Source organism: Hippopotamus amphibius, chromosome 14 (assembly GCF_030028045.1).
Source record: "Hippopotamus amphibius kiboko isolate mHipAmp2 chromosome 14, mHipAmp2.hap2, whole genome shotgun sequence".
NCBI classification, from domain to species: domain Eukaryota; kingdom Metazoa; phylum Chordata; class Mammalia; order Artiodactyla; family Hippopotamidae; genus Hippopotamus; species Hippopotamus amphibius.
In genome coordinates, this window is record NC_080199.1 from 10,723,789 (window position 1) to 10,744,197 (window position 20,409).

The 20,409-nt window shown below is 35.2% G+C and overlaps 1 protein-coding gene across 3 annotated transcripts in view; it reads right to left on the reverse strand.

Annotated features, from left to right (window-relative positions):
• Window positions 1-20,409, reverse strand: part of PCCA (propionyl-CoA carboxylase subunit alpha) — a 383,508-nt gene that overhangs the window by 345,474 nt on the left and 17,625 nt on the right. For all 3 annotated transcript variants that reach the window (XR_009049065.1, XM_057707846.1, XM_057707845.1), the window contains exons 3-4: window positions 17,010-17,057; window positions 16,832-16,900 (exon numbers count right to left, since the gene is read on the reverse strand). Coding sequence is in view for 2 of the 3 variants with exons in the window: in XM_057707846.1 (XP_057563829.1) it covers window positions 16,832-16,900; window positions 17,010-17,057 (117 nt within the window). In the remaining variant the exon portion in view is untranslated. The remainder of the gene's footprint in view (window positions 1-16,831; window positions 16,901-17,009; window positions 17,058-20,409) is intronic.

Genomic DNA, 20,409 nt, shown 5'->3' on the forward strand with positions numbered 1-20,409 from the left:
TGCATCTCAATAAAAGTTCTTAATAATAATAATAATAATAATTCTCAAAAGCGTGAAACAACCCAAATGATCTTGAATGGATAAATGGAAAAACAAAATATATACCATACAATGCAATACGACTGAGTAATCTTAAAAAGGAACAAACTGTTGATTCATGCAACAATTTGGATGAATCAAAAAAGCATTATGTTGAATGAAAGTAGTTGGTCTCAAAAATGAAAGAGGGGACATCACTACAGATTCCATGGGCATTAAAAGAATAATAAAGGAATACTAGGAACAATTCCAAGCTGACAAATTTAACAGCCTAGATGAAATGGACCAAAACATTAACACAGCTGCCAAAACTCATACCAGGAGAAAAAGACAATCTAAGTAGGTGTATATCTATTAAAGAAATTGGATCAATAATGAATAACCTGCAGAAAGCACCAGCCCCACATGGGTTCACTGGTGAATTCTACCAAACTTTTAAGGAGAAAATTATACCAATTTTGTACAATCTCTTTTAGAGGACAGAAGTGGAGGAAATACTTCCTAACTCACTCCACAAGGCCAGCACTATCCTAATACCAAAACAGACAAAGACATTATAAGATAAGAAAACTACAGACCAATATCTCTCATGAACATAGATGCAAAAATCCTCAACAAAATACTAGCAAATTGAATCCAACAATGTATTTAAAAAAAATTATACACCACAACCAAGTAGGATTTATCCTAGGCATGCAAGACTGGTTCGATATTTGAAAATCAATTCATGTAATCCATCCTATCAGCAAGCTAAAAAAAAGAAAAATCACATGATGATATCAATAAAAAAAAAAAAGAAAGAGCATTTGACAAAGTTCAACACCTGTTCATAATAAAAACTCTCAGTAAACAAGAAATAATGGAGACTTTCTCAAACTGATAGACCGTCTACCAAAAAACCTATAGCTAACATCATATTTACTGATGAAAAACTCTAAACATTCCCTTTAAGATCAGGAACAAGGCAAGGATGTTCCCTTACCACTGCTTTTCAACATCATACTGGAAGTCCCAGCCAATGCAATAAGACAATAAAGGAAATAAAAGGTATATGGATTGGGAAGGAACATATAAAACTATCTTTGCTCACAGATGACATGATCATCTAATAGCAAAGTTGCAGGATACAAGATTAATACAGAAAAGTCAATTTGTTTTCCTATATACCAACAATGACCAAATGGAATTTGAAATCTGAAACACAATACCATTTTCATTAGCACCCCAAAAAATGAAATACTTAGGGAAAGATCTAATGAAATATGTACAAGATCTATATGAGGAATACTACAAAATGCTGATGAAATCAAACAACTAAATAAACGGAGAGAGATTCTATCTCCATGGAGAGAAAGACTCAATATTGTCACGATGTCAGTTCTTCCCAGTTGATTTATAAAATCAATGCAGTCAAAATCCCACCAAGTTATTTTGTGGATATCAGCAAACCCAAAGTTTATATGAGAAGCAAAAGACCACAATAGCCAATACAATACTGAAGAACAAAGTTGGAGTATTAACACTCGACATCAAAACTTATTATAAAGCTACAGTAAGCAAGACAGTGTGGTATTGGCAAAAGAATAGACAAATAGATCAATGGAATAGAACTGAGGGCCCAGAAATATACTCCCATAAACAGAGTCACTTCTTCTTTGACAAAAGAGAAAAAGCAATACAATGGAGCAAAGACAGCCTTTTCAACAAATGGCGCTGGCATAACTGAACATCCACATGCAAAAAAATAATAATGTAGACACAGACCTTACACCCTCAAAATGGTCCATAGACCTAAATGTGAAACACAAAACTATAAAACTCCTAGAAGACAGAAAAGGAGAAAACCTAGATGACCTTGGGTATGGCAATAACTTTTTAGATAAATAACACAAAAGGCACAGTCCATGAAAGAAAGAATTAATAAGCTAGACTTTATTAAAATTGAAAACTTCTCTGCAAAAGACAATGTCAAGAGAATTAGAAGCCACACACAGAGAAAACACTTGCAAAAGACATACCTGATTAAAGGACTATCCAAAATATACAAAGAACTCTTAAACTCACCAATAAGAAAACAAACAACTCAAAAAATGAGCCCAACACCTCAACAGACACCTCACCAAAGAAGATACACAGATGGTATTAAGCACTTGGAAAGATGTTCCACATCAGATATCAGGAAAATGCTACTTAAAACAACAACATACCAACACACACCTGTTAGAATGACCAAAATCCACAAAACTGACAGCATCAAATGCTAATGAGGATGTGGAGCAATAGGAGCTCTCATTCACTGTTGCTGGGAATGCAATATGGTACAGCTACTTGGGAAGACGGTTTAGTGATTTGTTACAAAACTAAACATGTTCTTACCATACAATCTGGCGATGACACTCTCATGTTCACAAAGAAACCTACACACAAGTGTTTATAACAGCTTTATTCATAATTGCCAAAAGCAAACGAGATGTCCTTTGGTAGCTGAATGAATAAACTGTAGTAATCTAAACAACAGAAGTATTATTCAGCACTAAAAAGAAATGAGCTGTCCAAGCTGTGAAAAGACATAGAGAAACCTTAAATTCATAAGTCAAAGAAGCCAATCTGAAAAAGCTACATACTGTACAATTCCAAATATATGACATTCTGGAAAAGGCAAAACTATGGAGAGAGTAAAAAGGCCAGTGGTTTTCAGGGCTTTGGGGGATGGCAAGGAATGAACAGACAGAGCACAGAGGATTTTTAGAGCAGTGAAAATACTCTGTCTCATACTATGATGATGCATACATGTCGTTATACATTTGCCTAAACCTACAGAATGTATAACACCAAGAGTGAATCCTAAGGTAAACTATGGACTTCGGGTAATTATGATATGTCAATGTAAGCTCATCACTTGCAATACATGCACCACTCTGATGTCAGAGATTGATAATGGGGAGGCCATGCATGTGTGGAGGCAGGGGGTGTATGGGAAATCTCTACACTTTTCTCTCAATTTTGCTGTGAACCTAAAACTACTCTTTAAAAAAAAAAAGTATTTAGAAAAAATAAAAGTATATGCAAAAGCCTTTCTTATCAAGAGGAAAAGTTACATGAAATGCTTCACAAATAGGTTTGTGTAGTTTTGAAACGCTCCCCTACATAGAGCACCCCTGCTGAGTTTCATCAGTGTAGCCTAGGGATCTATAATATTTAATTGGAATAGCTCACTGAAGTTACTTTGTTATATTTAATTATAAATTCCCTTTTACTAAAATATCTAGTATCCATTTGGGGAATACAATATAGACCTAGAAACTAAACTAATATATGATTAATTCACAGGAAGACTTGGAAGGCACTAAACAGTTGCTTACAAAATAAGACATTTAAAAATACTATCTGCATCAGTTTTATCTGTACTATCTCCCACATAGACAAGGTTCCTGCCCTTTGTCCCAAGCCTACAAGCCTCCATTGACAGATCACATCCCACTCCCAGTACCTAGACAGTGCTTTGCAATAAACATACTGAATGGATGCATGATTAAAGACGGCAATAACAGAACTTACCTGAATTGGAGCCTCTCTTCCCTAGGTAGGCTTCGACTCAAATAAATTCATACATCAGATGTAAACCTACTACTGCCATTCAGGCAGCCTTACATCTTCCTGAAGATGCCTCCTGGACTCCTCCCTTTGCTACTCCACATTGGCAGTTGCCATTGTGACAACGGAGAAAGAGGAGCAGCAAGCAGCAAAAGAAGCTGTCCCAAGTAGGCTCAATGCACTGGCTATCGCTAGAGACAGAGAACTAGCAAATGAATGCCTACACAAGCTGAGTGGTGCTGGTTCACAGATTAGGAACCAATCTACTGGACTGGCTCAGGACCTCTGCACATGCTACCCCATCTGCCTGCTGACTGCCTACCTAATAACTGACTCTCATCTATCAGGTGATGAGATGACTCTCACCTTACATTTTACCCCCTTCAAAAAATTTCCCTGACCACCATTATTCTCTCTCAGCAACTGGTCTGTTTCTGTCATAACACTTACCACAATGTGTAATTATTTGTTTGCATGTTTTCTCATTTTATATCTGTCTCTACCACTAGACTCTAAGTGCCATGAGAGCAAAACTCATGTTTCTCCTGGTCACTATTCTAATTTCAGCGACTAGCACAGCTTCTGTCCCACAATAGGCACTAATAAACAGCTGACCTTCAAAGTAATAAACTTTACTTTCTTTGGGGGAGGAAAGGGACTCTTCCATATACTTAGCATGGGAAGCAATATGCTACAATGGAAAGAGCACAATTTGGGAACCACACATAATTAGAAACTCAGCTCCACTGCTTACCTAGCTACCTGCTTACCGATCTTTGATGGCCTATTTTATATCTTGAAGCCCCAATTTTCGCAACTTAAAATGATGACAATAATACTTCCCTGACATAAATCACCCAGATTCTCTTGTATACTGTAGATATTCAATAAGTGATAGTTATTAGTACTTCTTAGAATGATCATATCTTTCCATCCACTAAGAGGTCTTAAATGAGTGAGACTACACTGTAACAGAAATGAGTTGTCAGTCTTATAAACATGGCAATATCAAAATACTATATTTATAAAGGTAAGCTGTATTTTCAAATCTTTTATTTAATGTATGCTTTTTCAGTAAAACTACAGAACTTCTAAACCTATTTAAATCAATGTTTAGAGAAAACTACATCCATGATTAGGTATTTTTTCACATCATCAGGTACTAACTACACTGAAACACATAACGTTCTTTTTCAAACCATGCTGTTTAAAGTCACCAAGAGAGGGGATTTCCCTGGTGGCACACTGGTTAAGAACCTGTCTGCCAATGCAAGGGACACAGGTTCGAGCCCTGGTCCAGGAAGATCCCACATGCTGTGGAGCAACTAAGCCTGTACACCACAACTACTGAAGCCTACATGCCTAGAGCCCCATGCTCCAAAACAAGAGAAGCCACTGCAGTGAGAAGCCTGTTCACTGCATTGAAGAGTAGCCCCCGCTCACCATGCACGCAGCGATGAAGACCCAATGCAGACAATAAATAAATAAATAAATTTATTTAAAAAATTAAAAATTAAAGTCACCAAGAGCGACTTCCCTGGTGGCACAATGGTTAAGACTCCATGCTCCCAATGCAGGGGGCCCAGGTTCAATCCCTGGTCAGGGAACTAGATCCCACATGCACGCCACAACTAAGAGTTCACATGCCACAACTAAGGATCTGGCGAGCTGCAACTAAGACCCAGTGCAACCAAATTAAAAAATAATAATAATGTAACCAAATAAATACTTTAAAAAAATCTCCAGAAAGCATTAATCTTAAAGTCACCACGAGTTTTCAAATACACAAAAACGAAAAGTAAACATAATATTTGACTGCGTTTTTGTTCTCAAATTAAAATTTTAGTATCAGTAAAAGGATAAAGGTCTTACTAACAAAAATTGACTTAGAGACATCCTTTTCCATTTTATAAAAGAAAATTTTCACAAGTGACTTTCCAAAGATTAAGAATTGGAATGTTTTTATTAAAGTTAAACAGCAAGTATACAAACATATATATGAATAAAACAATTCATACATAAAGATACTGATATAAATCCTTTTCTTCCTGCTCAAATGTAATTTCTGCCTTGCTGCTAAACAGTCATAGTCCTTCCTTACCAGAATGATTGGTTTACCTTTAACTCCACAGGGCTTAAACTATCCGTCTTTCAAGAAGCTTTGACAGGTTTTGACAATTTAACCCACTGAGCTCACAGCACCCAAGGGAGGGTCTTGGTTGCAAGTTTTATTTCTGATGCAGCTGACCACTAATACCAACTCCACAGATAATGGATTTCAATAACCACCACCCTCAGGTTAACACTTTGAGTAGTACCCATAATATTGCTTTAATTAAGTTAATACATGAAGGTCACAGTTTGGTAGAAAGTTTTATTAAATTTGGCAGTGCTTAAAATAATAATAATAATTAAAAAAAAGGAATTGTGTGTTCATCTGTACAGTAACTCTATAAATTTGCCTATAGATAAAATCCAGTTTGTGCATGGATTTATACTGCATTTCAATTTATTTTCTAAAAGGAATTCAATTTACTAGTTCCATTTCCCCAAAATATGTACATTTCTAGCATTTCTAACTGATAGTTTCATGACAGATGGCTCTAACCATGCTGGGCACAGAATGGGTCTACCTGGCCCAAAGCGGCCACCCACTAGAGCAAAGGAGATTCCCACCACCGCCATGCCCAGCCTCTGATTTTGGAGCACTGTGATAGTGGAAAGGATTAACGCTTTGATTTGTCTTCTGTCTAATGATTAACTTCATGTGTTAAATATTAATATATTTCTGAAATAATGAAAGTATTTTTTCATCTTGAAAAATAAAAATATATAAAATTTGCTTTCGAACCTACACCCCGTATGCAGTAGAAAATAAGCAAAAGAGTATTCACAATGATATACGAAAAGGCAAAGCGAACAGATGTTTAAATGAATCTGAAATTAAAGATTCACTCTAAAGTGTTAAAAAAAGGCGATATTGTATTTTAATACACAAATCACATACTTGGGGGGTTGATACATTTTTCTATTTTTATATGTAGTATTAGGTAATCTAGGTTATTTTAGAGAAAAGCAAAAAATGGTGGCTGAATTTATACATATTGAATTCAGCAATAATTGTATTTTTTAAATACACAACCTGACAGGCACTACGATAGATAATAATGAATCAGCATGGGAGCCATTTAATACACTTCTTGATTAACTCATTGCCTGTCCACTTCGCACACAGACATGCTTACATGTCATAATCGTCATAATTCCCATCATCCCCACTGCTAACTCTCAAGCTCCTTGATTAGTGCACAACTCCCAGACGAGCCATTGCTAACGCTAAATAATTCTCTTCAGCCTCCTGCTACTATTCTGCAGGATCTCCAATTAAATATAATGTCCCTGATGAGCCATATTAATGTGAACAAATTCCTACCAGGAATCCTAACCTATTCCATTTTCCCCAAAAATGTAGAGAAAGTAATTTAGCCAAGCCAAAGATAATCAAAACATTTTAAATTGATATAGTATAATGCCTCGACAAAATATGTTTTTCCGAAAACATTAAGAAAAAGGGATGGAAAAAGAAAAAAGTAATGTCTAAACATGTTAAAAGCTTTCTTCTCCTGATTAATTTGTTCTTCACTGAAAAGTCTAGTGTTTTAAACATGCATAGGTAGATACATTGTATTCTTAATCCAAAAAGGTTACTGAAAGCTGTTTTATGAGAAAAGTGAGCAACAGCAAGTTTTAAAGCAAGTATACCATTTAAAAACACTTTAATTACCTAATTACCAGAACTCCAAGGTCCATAATCACATTAATGAAACCAATTCCTTCCTTCCCATTAAATGCGGTATTACAGTCACTATCAGAGGCTTTGTCATGGAACTTTATGTTGCCAATAAGAAAACTTCATTTGGAACAATGACAATTGTAAGTATTTTTTGCAAGAATAAATTAAGAATCCTATAGATTTTCTACCTCAATCTAAAAGACTGGGACAGTTACTGACCTACTTAAGACTAACTGGGAAACACGGAGTATGAAGGCCATTATCTTAAAATATTCTGTACTAGTAAAAGCAACTTAAGAAAATGTTATTTAAATATACCATCTCAACTACACACATACATATAATAAAAGGTCACCTGACTTTTCAGTTACCACATCCAAACAGTTTCACAAACTTGACTCTGGTCATTTATTTCTATTTGAGGATTAACAATTGCATTAGCTGCAAATAAGTCCATTAACAGATTTTGTGAAGTGATTTTTTAAAAATTAAGAACTTTAACTCCTTTCCAAATAAAAAAAGGTTGAAAAATATCCTGAAAAGTAAATCATGAAAATGAGAAAAGGTAAATGCTTGAGGTTTTGCCACAAATTGCTTTTAACTCTATGTACACCTAGGATAAAAATAAAGATATTCTAACAAAAATAAACAGATAGGTTTATTAAAAGAGATATACATATATGAAAAGATATAAAATAAAGATATTCTAACAATCCCATAAAATTTTTATAAGGTTTTCCCTAAGGTCTTTTATACCTTAGCCTACACTAATGTATTCCATCTCCATTTACCTGATCATTACCCTCCAGTTTGTTCAGCTGGAACCAACATACACTAATTACATAGACATCACGAAGTCCTATTTGTCCTCAGTACCTCCCCAGACAGCAGGGAAATAATATCAAGGGTAGGCATGCTAAGTGATGATTCCCCCCACCTTACTGTCAATCATCCCAGGAAACTCCACTCAATCTCATTACTGAATCCTAAGGGTAAAACTACAATACTCACTAGGAATCATACTTCAAACAGCAGGCTGCCTGGCCAAGATACGAGTCACAATGACTACTTCCCTGATTTTAGGTTTTGGTGTTAATGCAGTAAATATCAGGTAATTTTCATTTAAATCCAATGTTACTATACACAAACAAAGAAACAAAATATTGTTAAGTTCAGTTTAGGAGTCTAGATAGGAAATATAGCCAAAGTTGAAGTATAAAATCATTTAATCCCATTTTTTTTTAAATCAAAACCCTAACTTAAGGGTTTAAAACAAATATAACAATATTTTGCTATTTCTTATGGAAAGGCTTACTAGTCTTTTTACTTGAAAACACACATACATAAAGTTATCATAAAAGTAAATAAAGTTATCTAACATGCATTTTGAGAAGTACAAACACAATAATCTCTAAATTCTCATAATTAATTGTTCCCACTATTCACCAAACTAATGAAGTAAGACCCATCTTCCCATTTAAAAAGTCCTAGTCACCAAAATCATCAAACATTTCTCACTCTTTATTATTTCTAAACTTCTCTGGGACTACCTAAAATCACAGTACTTTAGCGGCATAAAACCCTACAATCCACCTCTCCTGCCTTCTAAGTCAATATAATATTAATAAGGTCCTCTTAAACAAATAAAATCTCCTACATCAGCCCTCAGCCTAAAATCTAATGAATTTGTTCCATAATCTGTCTCTGTTTGCTCCAAAATTTTATGTAATGGTCCTAATAATTTCCACTTTATAAGGTATTACAAATTTTTTCTTTTTTTTTTTTCTTTTGCTGCACCACACAGTATGTGCGATCTTAGTTCAGTGATCAGGGATCGATCCCATGCTCCCTACAGTGGAAGCCTGGAGTCTTAACCACTGGGCCACCAGGGAAGTCCCCAATATCTTTTAATATCTTTAGTACAGTTCCCTCTTCAATTTTCCTCACAATTTTCTAGGCCATTCTTGCATATTTACTCCTTTGTCAATCCCCCCCATTACATTATTATATTTATTAGGATTTAATACAAAAACGTTGACCTAGAAATAACTAGCATTTACAATATTGTTTCCCTATACAAAAATAAGAAGTCCTCATATAAGCTGTACAAGTCATTTTAAATTCATATCATAAAATGTTTTTACCTTTGCCACTACTTCCATGAGATTAAATTTTTTGAAGTTGTATTGTTCTACTTTGTTGATACTAAAGAAAACTATAGATTTCTTTGTATTTATTTTTTAACTACCACACAGACTTTTCTTACTGTTTCTAAAGAGTAATTCAGTTGTCGGTATAACTAGAAACTCAACACAATCTTATTATTTTTGCCTTTCTTGTCCACCATTTTATAACTCTTGCCTAACTGCATTACCGAGCAATGCTATTAAATAATTAGATAGCAAATGTATGGATCTTCATCCTGACTTTCATGAGAATGCTTCCTATGAGGTATGACTTTTTAATTCTGGGACAGCAGTGTTTATCTAATCCTGTTTTACTAAGGATTTTACAAGGAGAAGGCAGTGAATTTCTTTTAAATGACATTTAGGCTTCCATCAAGATGATCATATAGTTTTCCTCCACTAACCTATTAGCATATTCAATTAAATTAATAGTGTCTAATATTGAACCATATTAAAATGGCATGACTACATTCTGCATGACTGCAGCATATTACTTAAATTTTATTCTATTTCCTATTACTTAGGATTCTTCTATCAATATATGTAACAGTCATTGTAATTTTATTTTTTGCTTACTATCTTTGCCCAGATTTTGATTTCTAAGTTACTATGCTGCTTTCATAAAAAGAAACAGAAATCTATTTTTCTTTCTCTATGTCTAGAGCAATTTAAATAGTGTCAAAATTTATTCCTTCCTGAAAATTGCAAAGAACCCTTGTGAGAATCTCTAGGCCTACCTTACTCAGGCACTTTCATGCACAGAGTTGTGGGCCTATACATAATTACTCATCACCAATTCTGTAAACTGAGGAAAAGAAAATAACTACTTAACATTTTAAAAGGCTTTTAAAAGCATATTAAACCCCACTTTAAATAATGGATAGAACAACCATAAGATCAGCCAGGCAACAAATGACTTAAATATCCTTATGAGCCAACCAGTCCTAAAAGACATCTATAGAACACTCCCCCCAACAACAGCAGAATACACATCCTCAAGTTCACATGTAACATTCTCCAGGATAGATCATACGCTAGTCCATAAAACAAACATCAAAAAATTTTAAAGGATAGAAATAAGAGAAAACACATTCTCTGACCAAAACAGAAGGAAATTAGGAATCAGTTATAGGAAGAAACCTGGGAAATTCATAAATATGTGGAATTAAACAACAAACTCCTAAATAACAAGTGGATCAAAGAAGAAATCACAAGAGCAACCAGAAAATATTTTCAGAAATGAAAATGAAGATACAACATGTCAAAACATGGGATGCAACTAAAACAACAGAGAAAAATGTACAGTTAAACACCTATGTTAAAAACACCTCAAAACAACCTAGTCTTCTACATTAAGAAACTATTTTTTAAAAGAGCAAACTAAATCCAGAGCAAGAAGAATGAAGGAAACAAAACTAATGTAAATATAAATGAAGTAGAGAATTAAAAAAGAGAGAAATCAATGAGACCAAAAGTTGGTTCTTTGAAAAGGTCAATGAAACTGAAAACCTTTAGCTAAAATGACAAAGAAAAAATGAAAAGACTCAAATAACTAAAGCCAGGAAAGAAAGAGACATTACTACCGGCCTTACAGAAATAAAAATGATAAATATTATAAATAATTACATAATGATAAACAATAACAAGATGAAATGGACAGATTCTCAGAAAGACACAAACTATAGACACTAACAAGAAGAAATAGAAAAATTTCAAAACATCTATTACAAGAGACTGAATTAGGAATCAAACAACTACCCACAGAGAAAAGCTCAGACCCAGATGGATTCACTGGTGAATTCCACCAAACATGTAAGGAATAATTAATACCAATTCTTCACAAACTCTTCCAAAACAACAGAATATGAGGGAACACTTTCCATCTTATAGTATGAGGGCAGAATAACTCATACGAAAAACAAAGACATCAAACAAAAAGAAACCTGTAGACCAATATCTCTTATAAATATGGATGAAAAATTCTCTACAAAACACCAGCAAACTGAATCCAGCAATATATACAAAGGACTATACATCATGACCAAGTGTGATTTATCCCAGGAATGCAAGGCTAGTTTAACATCCAAATATCAATTAATGTAATATACCATATGAATGGAATAAAAGATAAAAACCACATTATCATCTCAGTAGACACAGCAAAAGCATTTGAAAAAATCCAACACCCAATCATGATAAAAACTCTCAACAAACTAGGAACAGCAGAATGCTTCCTCAACCTAATAATGAGAATTTATGAAAATCCCAGAGCCTAAATCAAACTTAGTTGTGGAATACTGAATGTTTTCCCCCTAAGACAAGGAACAAAACAGGATGCCTGCTCTCACCACTTCTGTTCAGTATCATTCTGGAAGTTAAAGCCAGGGAAATTAGGCAAGACCATGAAATAAAAAGCATCCAGTTAGAAAAGGAAGAAGTAAACGTATCTCTTTTTTCACATGACATGATCTTCTAGAGAGAATCCTAAGTAACCTATATTTTTTGAAACTCTTAGAACTAATAAACAATTTCAGCAAGGTTGCAGGACACAATTACATACAAAAATTAATTGTATTCCTACACACCTGCAATTAACAATAAAAACTGAAATTAAGAAAATGTAATTCTAGGGAATTCGCTGGCAGTCCAGTAGTTAGGACTCCACACTTCCACTGCAGGGGGCATGGGTTCGATCCCTGGTCAGGGAACAAAGATCCCACAAGCTGCACAGTGAGGCCAAAAAAAAAAAAGAAGAAGAAACTGCAATTCTAATAGCATCAGAAATAATACTAAAAAACTTAGCAATAAATATAGCAAAGTAGGAATTCCCTGGTGGTGCAGTGGTTAAGAATTCACCTGCCAATGTAGGGGACAAAAGGGTTCAATACCTGGTCCAGGAAGATCCCACATGCCACCCGAGCAACTAAGCCCGTACGCCACAACTACTGAGCCTACATTCTAGAGCCCACGTGCCACAACTACTGAAGCCCACGTGCCTAGAGCCCATGCTCCACAACAAGAGAAGCCACTGCAATGAGAAGCCCATGCACCAAAACGAAGCGTAGCCCCTGCTCACCAAAACTAGAGAAAGCCCATGCGCAGCAAGGAAGACTCAACGCAGCCAATAAATAAATTTTAAAAAATTAGAAAAATAAATGTAACAAAGTAAGTGCAAAATTTACACTCTGAAAACTATAAAACATTGAAAGGAATTAAAGCAATGTAAAGCGGAACAACATCAAATGAAATATCCATGCTCATGTACAGGAGGACTTAAAAATGCTGAAATAAAGATACTTCTCAAACTGATCTACAGATACAACACAATGCCTATCGAAATCCCAGCAGGATACAGTTTTCCACTAGGACAAATTTCCCCTCATAAACCATTCTCCACAAATCTTTTCAAAGAATAATAAAGGCCTGGAGAATGACACATAAAAGACAATTCATGACTTGATAAGAAGCTTAACCCCTATTTTGCTCTCTCCGGCCCTGACCATTTTCCACTGGAGTACTTTACACTGCTTGTTGACTCCAGCCTCATCCCCTGGATGCAGTTGCTCTAATCTCATCAGTATGTATGGAGTGTTTTCCTGGGTAAAGTCTGACTACTCGGGTCAGTCTTCTCAAAGAAAGCAAGAGAACTTCCTCAACAGAGAACAGGGTATCATACTATTTTAAGACAATCCAAAATAAGTGAACTAGATAGATAACCGCAAACCCTCCCTAGAAGCACCTAAAAATCCTGATTACATATAACAAACACCCTTTAAATGAACAGTTTGGCTTACAAGAAACCACAAGCAATCCCTAGGGATCAAAAACAAAGAAGAAGCTATAAGCCAGACAGTATCCACTAGAGCTGATACCACTAATCTTGGAGAGTATAAGCGGGGATCTGAATAACTAGAGAACTGAGTGTTAACTCTCAGAAAAAGGAACCATGTGTGAGCTCAATATTTGAAGGAAAACTCATAAGGCCATACTGCTCAAAGATTACATCCTCAGTGAATTGGCGGGGGCTGGGGAGAATAAATAATCTACTAAGTAGGGAGAAGACATACTTATTATCAGCTGTGCTTCAAAGTAAAGGAAAACATCTCAGGAAATTAGGAATCATGGGCCTATTTAACAGAGGGAGGGAGGGAGTGTGTGTGTGTGTGTGTGTGTAGTTTCATCTTGTTTTGCCCCATCCTCATAATTCAGCAACCTTCATGCCAAGAAATTAATATAAAAATTAGTCATTGATACCCCAGAGGGATTAGTAGAAACGAATAGAGCAATTACCCAATGGGGTTATATTTACAACCCAAACCATGCGGAGTTCAACACCAAAGATACCAAATATGAGGTCACAAACAAAATCTATACACATGAGGAAACAATTCATTGAGAGGAAGAGTCAGAAACAGAAATAGATACGTAGGAATATGAAATAATATAACAAAATGATAGAACCTTTAAATTAAGTATGCTATAAGAAGACACTAAAGAACTCAAACACGTAAGAAAAAACACAAAACAAAAATCAGGCAGGGAATTCCCTGGCAGTCCAGTGGGTAGGACTCTGCACTTTCACTGCCGAGGGCACAGGTTCAATCCCTGGTTGAAGAACTAAGATCCTGCAAGCCACAGGGCACGGCCAAAAATAAAAATAAAATGTGCTTTAAAAAAAAACTCAGGCAGATTCAAACAGGAGCAGTAGACCCAAGAGATTCCTCAACAGACAGCAAAGATGACAAACGCAACCAAAGTAATCACTCTCTCAGGCAATTTTCAACGGTGAATGCAAAAAATGTTAGATGAGAGGTTGCTGTGGGACAAAACATTCACGTGGGTTCAAAGATTCACTCCCCAAAATTAATTTTAAAAAGGGGGGAAATGCACCATTTTAATGGAAGGGACCAATGGAAGAAAACTGCATAATCATCTTTAAAAGCCAACTTTTTCCCATTCAACATTGTTTGTAAGTTACTTGGCTTTCCTTCGTCATGTGACTTATCGCTCAATAGTTATTACAACTGTTAGTCTTCTTCCCCTGCTTAACTGTTTAAAAATTAGTTGTTTTTAACATAAAATAGTTTTCACAATCAACTGTTCCAGTATTTTCCTACTGTAATAGTATTTACATTTCAATTTGTGAAAAAAACATGACGCACATAAGATTTTTTTACTCCAAGTAACATTTAAAATCTCACCTCCTGAAAATCAATACTGAAACATTTATAATACATCTGAAAACCATGCCTTGTTTATAATACCGATATTGTAAAGCTGATTAGACATGATGGTAACCTTTGTGATCATCTGTTAAAGAAGGAAAATATGCTGTTAGAGGAATTCACCTTTTTCTCTTTCTTGAGGCTGAAGCAGAAACCAAATAGCAGATCTGGCCCTATTGCTAAGGCTTAAATCAAACTTTGAACATTCTGACCATCATTATTATCCTGCTTTTACTTACCGTATCTTCCTGGAAACTGACTTACAGGAAGTTTTGACTGAGCATGCATTGCTTGCTTCCCACTGCGGCGCCTGGCAAATCTTATTCTAAGCTATGTGTCATAATCTCTGGTTAAAAAAAAAAAGTGGCTATAAGTTTTTAAAATATAAAAACCACCACCTCTGCTTCAGGAAGGATAAACGACAAAGACTTAAAACTCCAACCAACTCTTTTGAAACCAGTTTTGCCAAAGTTTGGAAAGTGTCCACAAAGCTAGAAATGTAAGAATGTGAAAAGTTAGTCATGCTCTTTGCGGCAACAGCTTACAGAAGTAGATTGTTCTGTAACACCAACACTGAAATATAAATAAATAGGAAAAAGTTGAAATATAATTTTGGACTATGCATGCCAACAGTCACCTCCATGAGAACACAGCATAGAGAATTAACTATAGTGTTATATGAAAAAAAAATTACAAGTGAAAGGTGGTTGTTAGGCTTGAAATAAAAAGTGTCCACAATTCAAACATTTTTCTCAATTTACCCATGAATGGAAACACAGTCTGAGCTAATACACTGAAAATAAACACAAAATTAGAAGAAGGAATTTTAAATCTACTACTAGCTTGATGGTAACACAAAATTCTTTCTGGAGGAGTTTACTATTGGTAAATGCCTTAGTTTACCAATCAAGAATGACAGTAAAGCAACAGTTTTCACATTATTTCATGAATATTTTGTGAGGAATATAAACTACTGAAACTATCACAGTTAAAACAAATTATTGGTAAAGAAGCCAGAAATTATTATTCAAAAAATATCAAACAGTATATATGCAAGTTTTTTTTAATTGCTTGATTTAATTATTTTAAGTAAAGGATAAATATTTTAAATGCATCAGCCAAATAAACTAGATAATATACTTAACCTTTATTCTGGGGAAATTAGAGTAGCTTGCAATTGTTTCCATTTTGCTTTTTTAAAAAAGGAAGACAGTCACAGTAAAACAATAAAACATACTTCTAGATAAAATTTTAAAATCACAGAGACGGAAAATTCTTCACATTAAATTACTATATGACAAAAGCTGACATTACCAATAGATCCTGTTATCAAAAGTAGTGTGAAAGAATGAAAAACAGTAACTTATATCAAAGTACAACTACTTACATTTCATTCCATACAGTTCCAACAATTTATATACTTTTCCCATGGGATTTTTCTCCTACTCATTCATAGTTTATTACTGCTAAAAATGTCTGCTGTGATAAAAATCCCCAGTAAAAATATATCATTCACTGCTTTACACTATACCTTCTTTTGTTCATGTCCAATCAGCACTAGCCTTTCATTTATCAAACTTTCAGCTGATCACAGGAAAGCATTTAGGAAGGTTAAACAATTACAGCATCCCGAGTGACACTGGAGTTATCCGGTGGGGAAACATGCTCTCATAAGGGAGCATTGTATAAACATTTCATTAATCTTTGAATCTAACTTTCTCATGCTTTGCTAAAATGTACTTGGTGACCAGAATCAGTCTCCCAAATTTTTATTCTATTCTAGGCTTTTAAAGTCTCAAAAATAAAATAGTTAAGACATACACTGAAGACATTATGATGCTCCCATTTCGCTTAATACAAAAGTGACTAATTAAATAGGTATTTTTTTTAATTGTCTGCTTTTCAGGCCAACCAAAAAAAAACCCTACATCTTTCACTATTTTTCTATTTGATCCAAAATAAGGTCTTGATTCAAATAAAGCAAATATACTTACAGAACTAGCATCAACATCACTGTGGATGGCAACCGTCTTAATGCCCATCTTCTTACAAGTTTTAACAACCTATATTAAAATACATTAATGTTATCTATTAACAGTAATTCATATTTAAAGGGATTTAATAATAAAATTCACAGAATAAAATGGAAAATAAGATTAAAATTCCACTCACCCTACATGCAATTTCTCCTCTATTAGCAACAAGAATTTTATCAAAAGTCTAAAGAGAGAAGAAACACACAAGAAATTGTTACTCTCACTTTGGGACCAGAAAAACACCAAGCTTTTCCACAATTACCACAGGACATAATCCTAATAAACATTACTTCCCACACTAGCATTAAATACTATACATACATTCATTTACAACCAGGCTGCTACTAAACTCACGTGGTAGGATCTGGACTTATAATTATCCTGGTAAAGCATCAATTATCCTGTTAAAGCATCAATAATTCATTAGGGGACTAAGATCTCTTGCCAAAAGATAATCTTCAAATGATATTTCAGAATACTAAAAAACTTTAGACAAAACTGCTTGAGAATTTACTCAATTATTTTCTAAATTCAGGGAAACTCTGTTGTATTTATCAAAGGGAAGTCTGATATAAATTATATACCACCTCTTTGGGATTGGGGCATAGAATTAAGTGACATTTTCAGTAACTCACAACAGATACTAGTTATGCTTATTTCCCAAGACTCCCAGGCCAAGCAGGTTATGCTATTTGAGTTCAACCTTAAGTTTGAATAACCACCAAATTTTGAAGCTGCTGAGGCCACATAATAGAAAAACAAGTTCCATCCTGTATGGCACTGGAGACCTAAATTCTAGGCCCAGTTTTGCCATTAATGACCTATTTGACTCTAAGCAAATCAATCTCTATACACTGAAATCTCTTGATTTCCACATATATAAACTGATAGCATTCTAATGGGAAACCATTTAACAAGGTTCTCTCCCTACTCTAAAACTGTATAGGCTAATCCTTATAAAGAAAAGCACACGAACAATTATAAGTAATTTGGATGCTATATATTTTAGTACGCAATGATTTCTGGGTTAGTGAATTGTTACACATTCAATGGAACTATTTTTTAAAGTTTTAGTTATATTTCTAAAAGAAAAGTTAAAGTTATATATGATCTTAAAAGTACTCTTATATAACTTAAAGCAATATTTTAACCTGACAGGGAGTCACAGAATCTCAGAAATGGAAAAGGCCTTCAAAGTCTTCATTTAACCTTTATATCACACATGGCTTATTCCACCAAACTGAGGCAAGCCTCTGCCTTAAAAACTGGTAAATTCCTAATCTGATAGAATCCTGAGTCATTCAGAGCCCTGAGCAGATGGGCCCTTAAAATACCCTAATCTCACCTCAGGTGTGAGGCTATAAAATCATCTGCCTTTCTATACTCATCCGCTCATGGTAAATTCCTGTTAAATAGTAAGCATATACTAAGAAAAACATGTTCATATTTCCTTGAACTGCATTTTAAAATGTGAGTTTTTATTATTAAACAGACTACACAAACACTGGAAGTTACACATTAAGCAACTGTTACACTAAATATGACAAATTATAATAATATTACAGGGTACAAATTCCATCCTAATTCCTATCCAAGAAGCAGAATAATGGTTAGCACCCCGTCTGGAGCCAAAATGCCCAGGTTGGAATCCCAACGCTACCACGTGTTCTTCTGTGGACAAGTCATCCTTCTGAACCCTCACTTCCTGGTATGTAAAATGGGAGTAAGAATAGCACCTGCCAGAAGAGGTTGCAAGAATATGAATTAATACCCTTAAAGTGTTTAGCGTAGTGCCTAACATGAAATATATACTCAATAGGTGTTAGCTAGAGTATTGTTATTCACTCCTTTTGGCCACAAACCAGATTACAAATCTAGGAGTGTGATTCTAACAGGGATAAATCTATACCAAAGTGAATATTGCATCTGACACGTTTCTATTCATCTCTACTCAGGACTTGTGATGGTTAGTTTTATGTGCAACCTGACTGAGCCACAGAGTGTCCAGATTAAACATTTTTTCTGGGGGTGTCTGTGGGGGTGTTTCCAGGTGAGACTAACATGTGAATCAGTGGACTCAGTAAAGTAGACAGCCCTCCCCAATGAGTGTGGGCATCACTCAATCCGTTGAGGGCCTGACAGACTAAAAAGTGGAAGAAAGGAGGATTAGTTCTGCCTGCCAGATTGAGCTGGGACATCGGTCCTCTCCTACCCTTCGAATGGGACTTATACCATCAGCTCTCCTGGTGGACCTGGACCTGGACTCAAATTACACTACCAGCTTTCCTGAGTCTCCAGCTTGCAGACAGCAGATTGTGGTGGGACTTCTCAGCCTCCATAATTATGTAAGCCGATAAAATGTCTCCCTGTGTCTCCTACTGGTTCTGTTTCTCTGAAGAACCCTGACTAATACAGGACAATTAATGGATTACCAATTAGTACACACGCTCAATAAAGCTAACATCAATTAATCTTCCATACCTAAGATTTTCTTTTAACTAAATAACAGATGAATATGGTTCAGAATTTAGAAGGTACAAAAGGGGACACACTGTAGGGACATCCAGGTCCTTGCCCCAGACAACTACTACTAGTTTCCTGAATATTCTTCCAGACAGGCTATGCATGTAAAAGATATACATACAAATAAAATTTTTTAAATTAGCCCTTTTTTTTGGCCACGCCACACGGCATGTAGGATCTTAGTTCCCCCACCAGGGATTGAACCTGGGCAGTGAGAGTGTGGGATCTTAACCACTGGACTGCCAGGGAATTCCCTAAGCCAATTTTAAATCTCTCCCTCTGCGTCAACAATTATAGGTAAACACCAAGTGCATTGATAACTTCAATGTACAATATGGCACAATCACAATAAAATGTGTTAGGTGCTACAACACAGCTAAGTGCAACAAAGGGAGAGAGCGTACAGCATGTGTTAAGGCAGTGACACTGAAAGCAGAGGGTAGCACTGAAAATCTACAAGTAATTTTTAAGATAGCTCAAGCACAAAACAATTATGGGGGTGTTGTGGCAAATAAAGCTGGGGTAAAAAGGCCAGATTAAGAATGGACTTATATATGTCATTTAAAGACCTGGGACTTTATCCTATATCTAGAGAGTCATATACAAGGCACTCTGAAGATACTCTAAGGAAAAAAAAAAAACACTTCAAGCCAAGAACCTGAATCCTTGAAGTCAGAGGGCTTTCAGGTACCGTGAGAGATAAAGAACTTTTGCAGCAACTGTTGGGTTTTAATTTTTTATTTTTACACAATTTTTAAAGGTTATTTTCCATTTACAGTTACTACAAAATATTGGCTATACTCCCCATGTTGTACAATATGTCCTTGAGCCTACCTTACGTCCCTATGTTGCCCGCCCTTCCCACTGCTAACCACTAGTTTGTTCTCTATATCTTTGAGTCCGCTTCAAGTTATATTCGCTAGTTTGCTATATTTTTTAGGTTCCACATTTAAGTGATATCACACAGTATTTGTCTTTGTCTTATTTCACTTAGCATAACGCCTTCCAAGTCC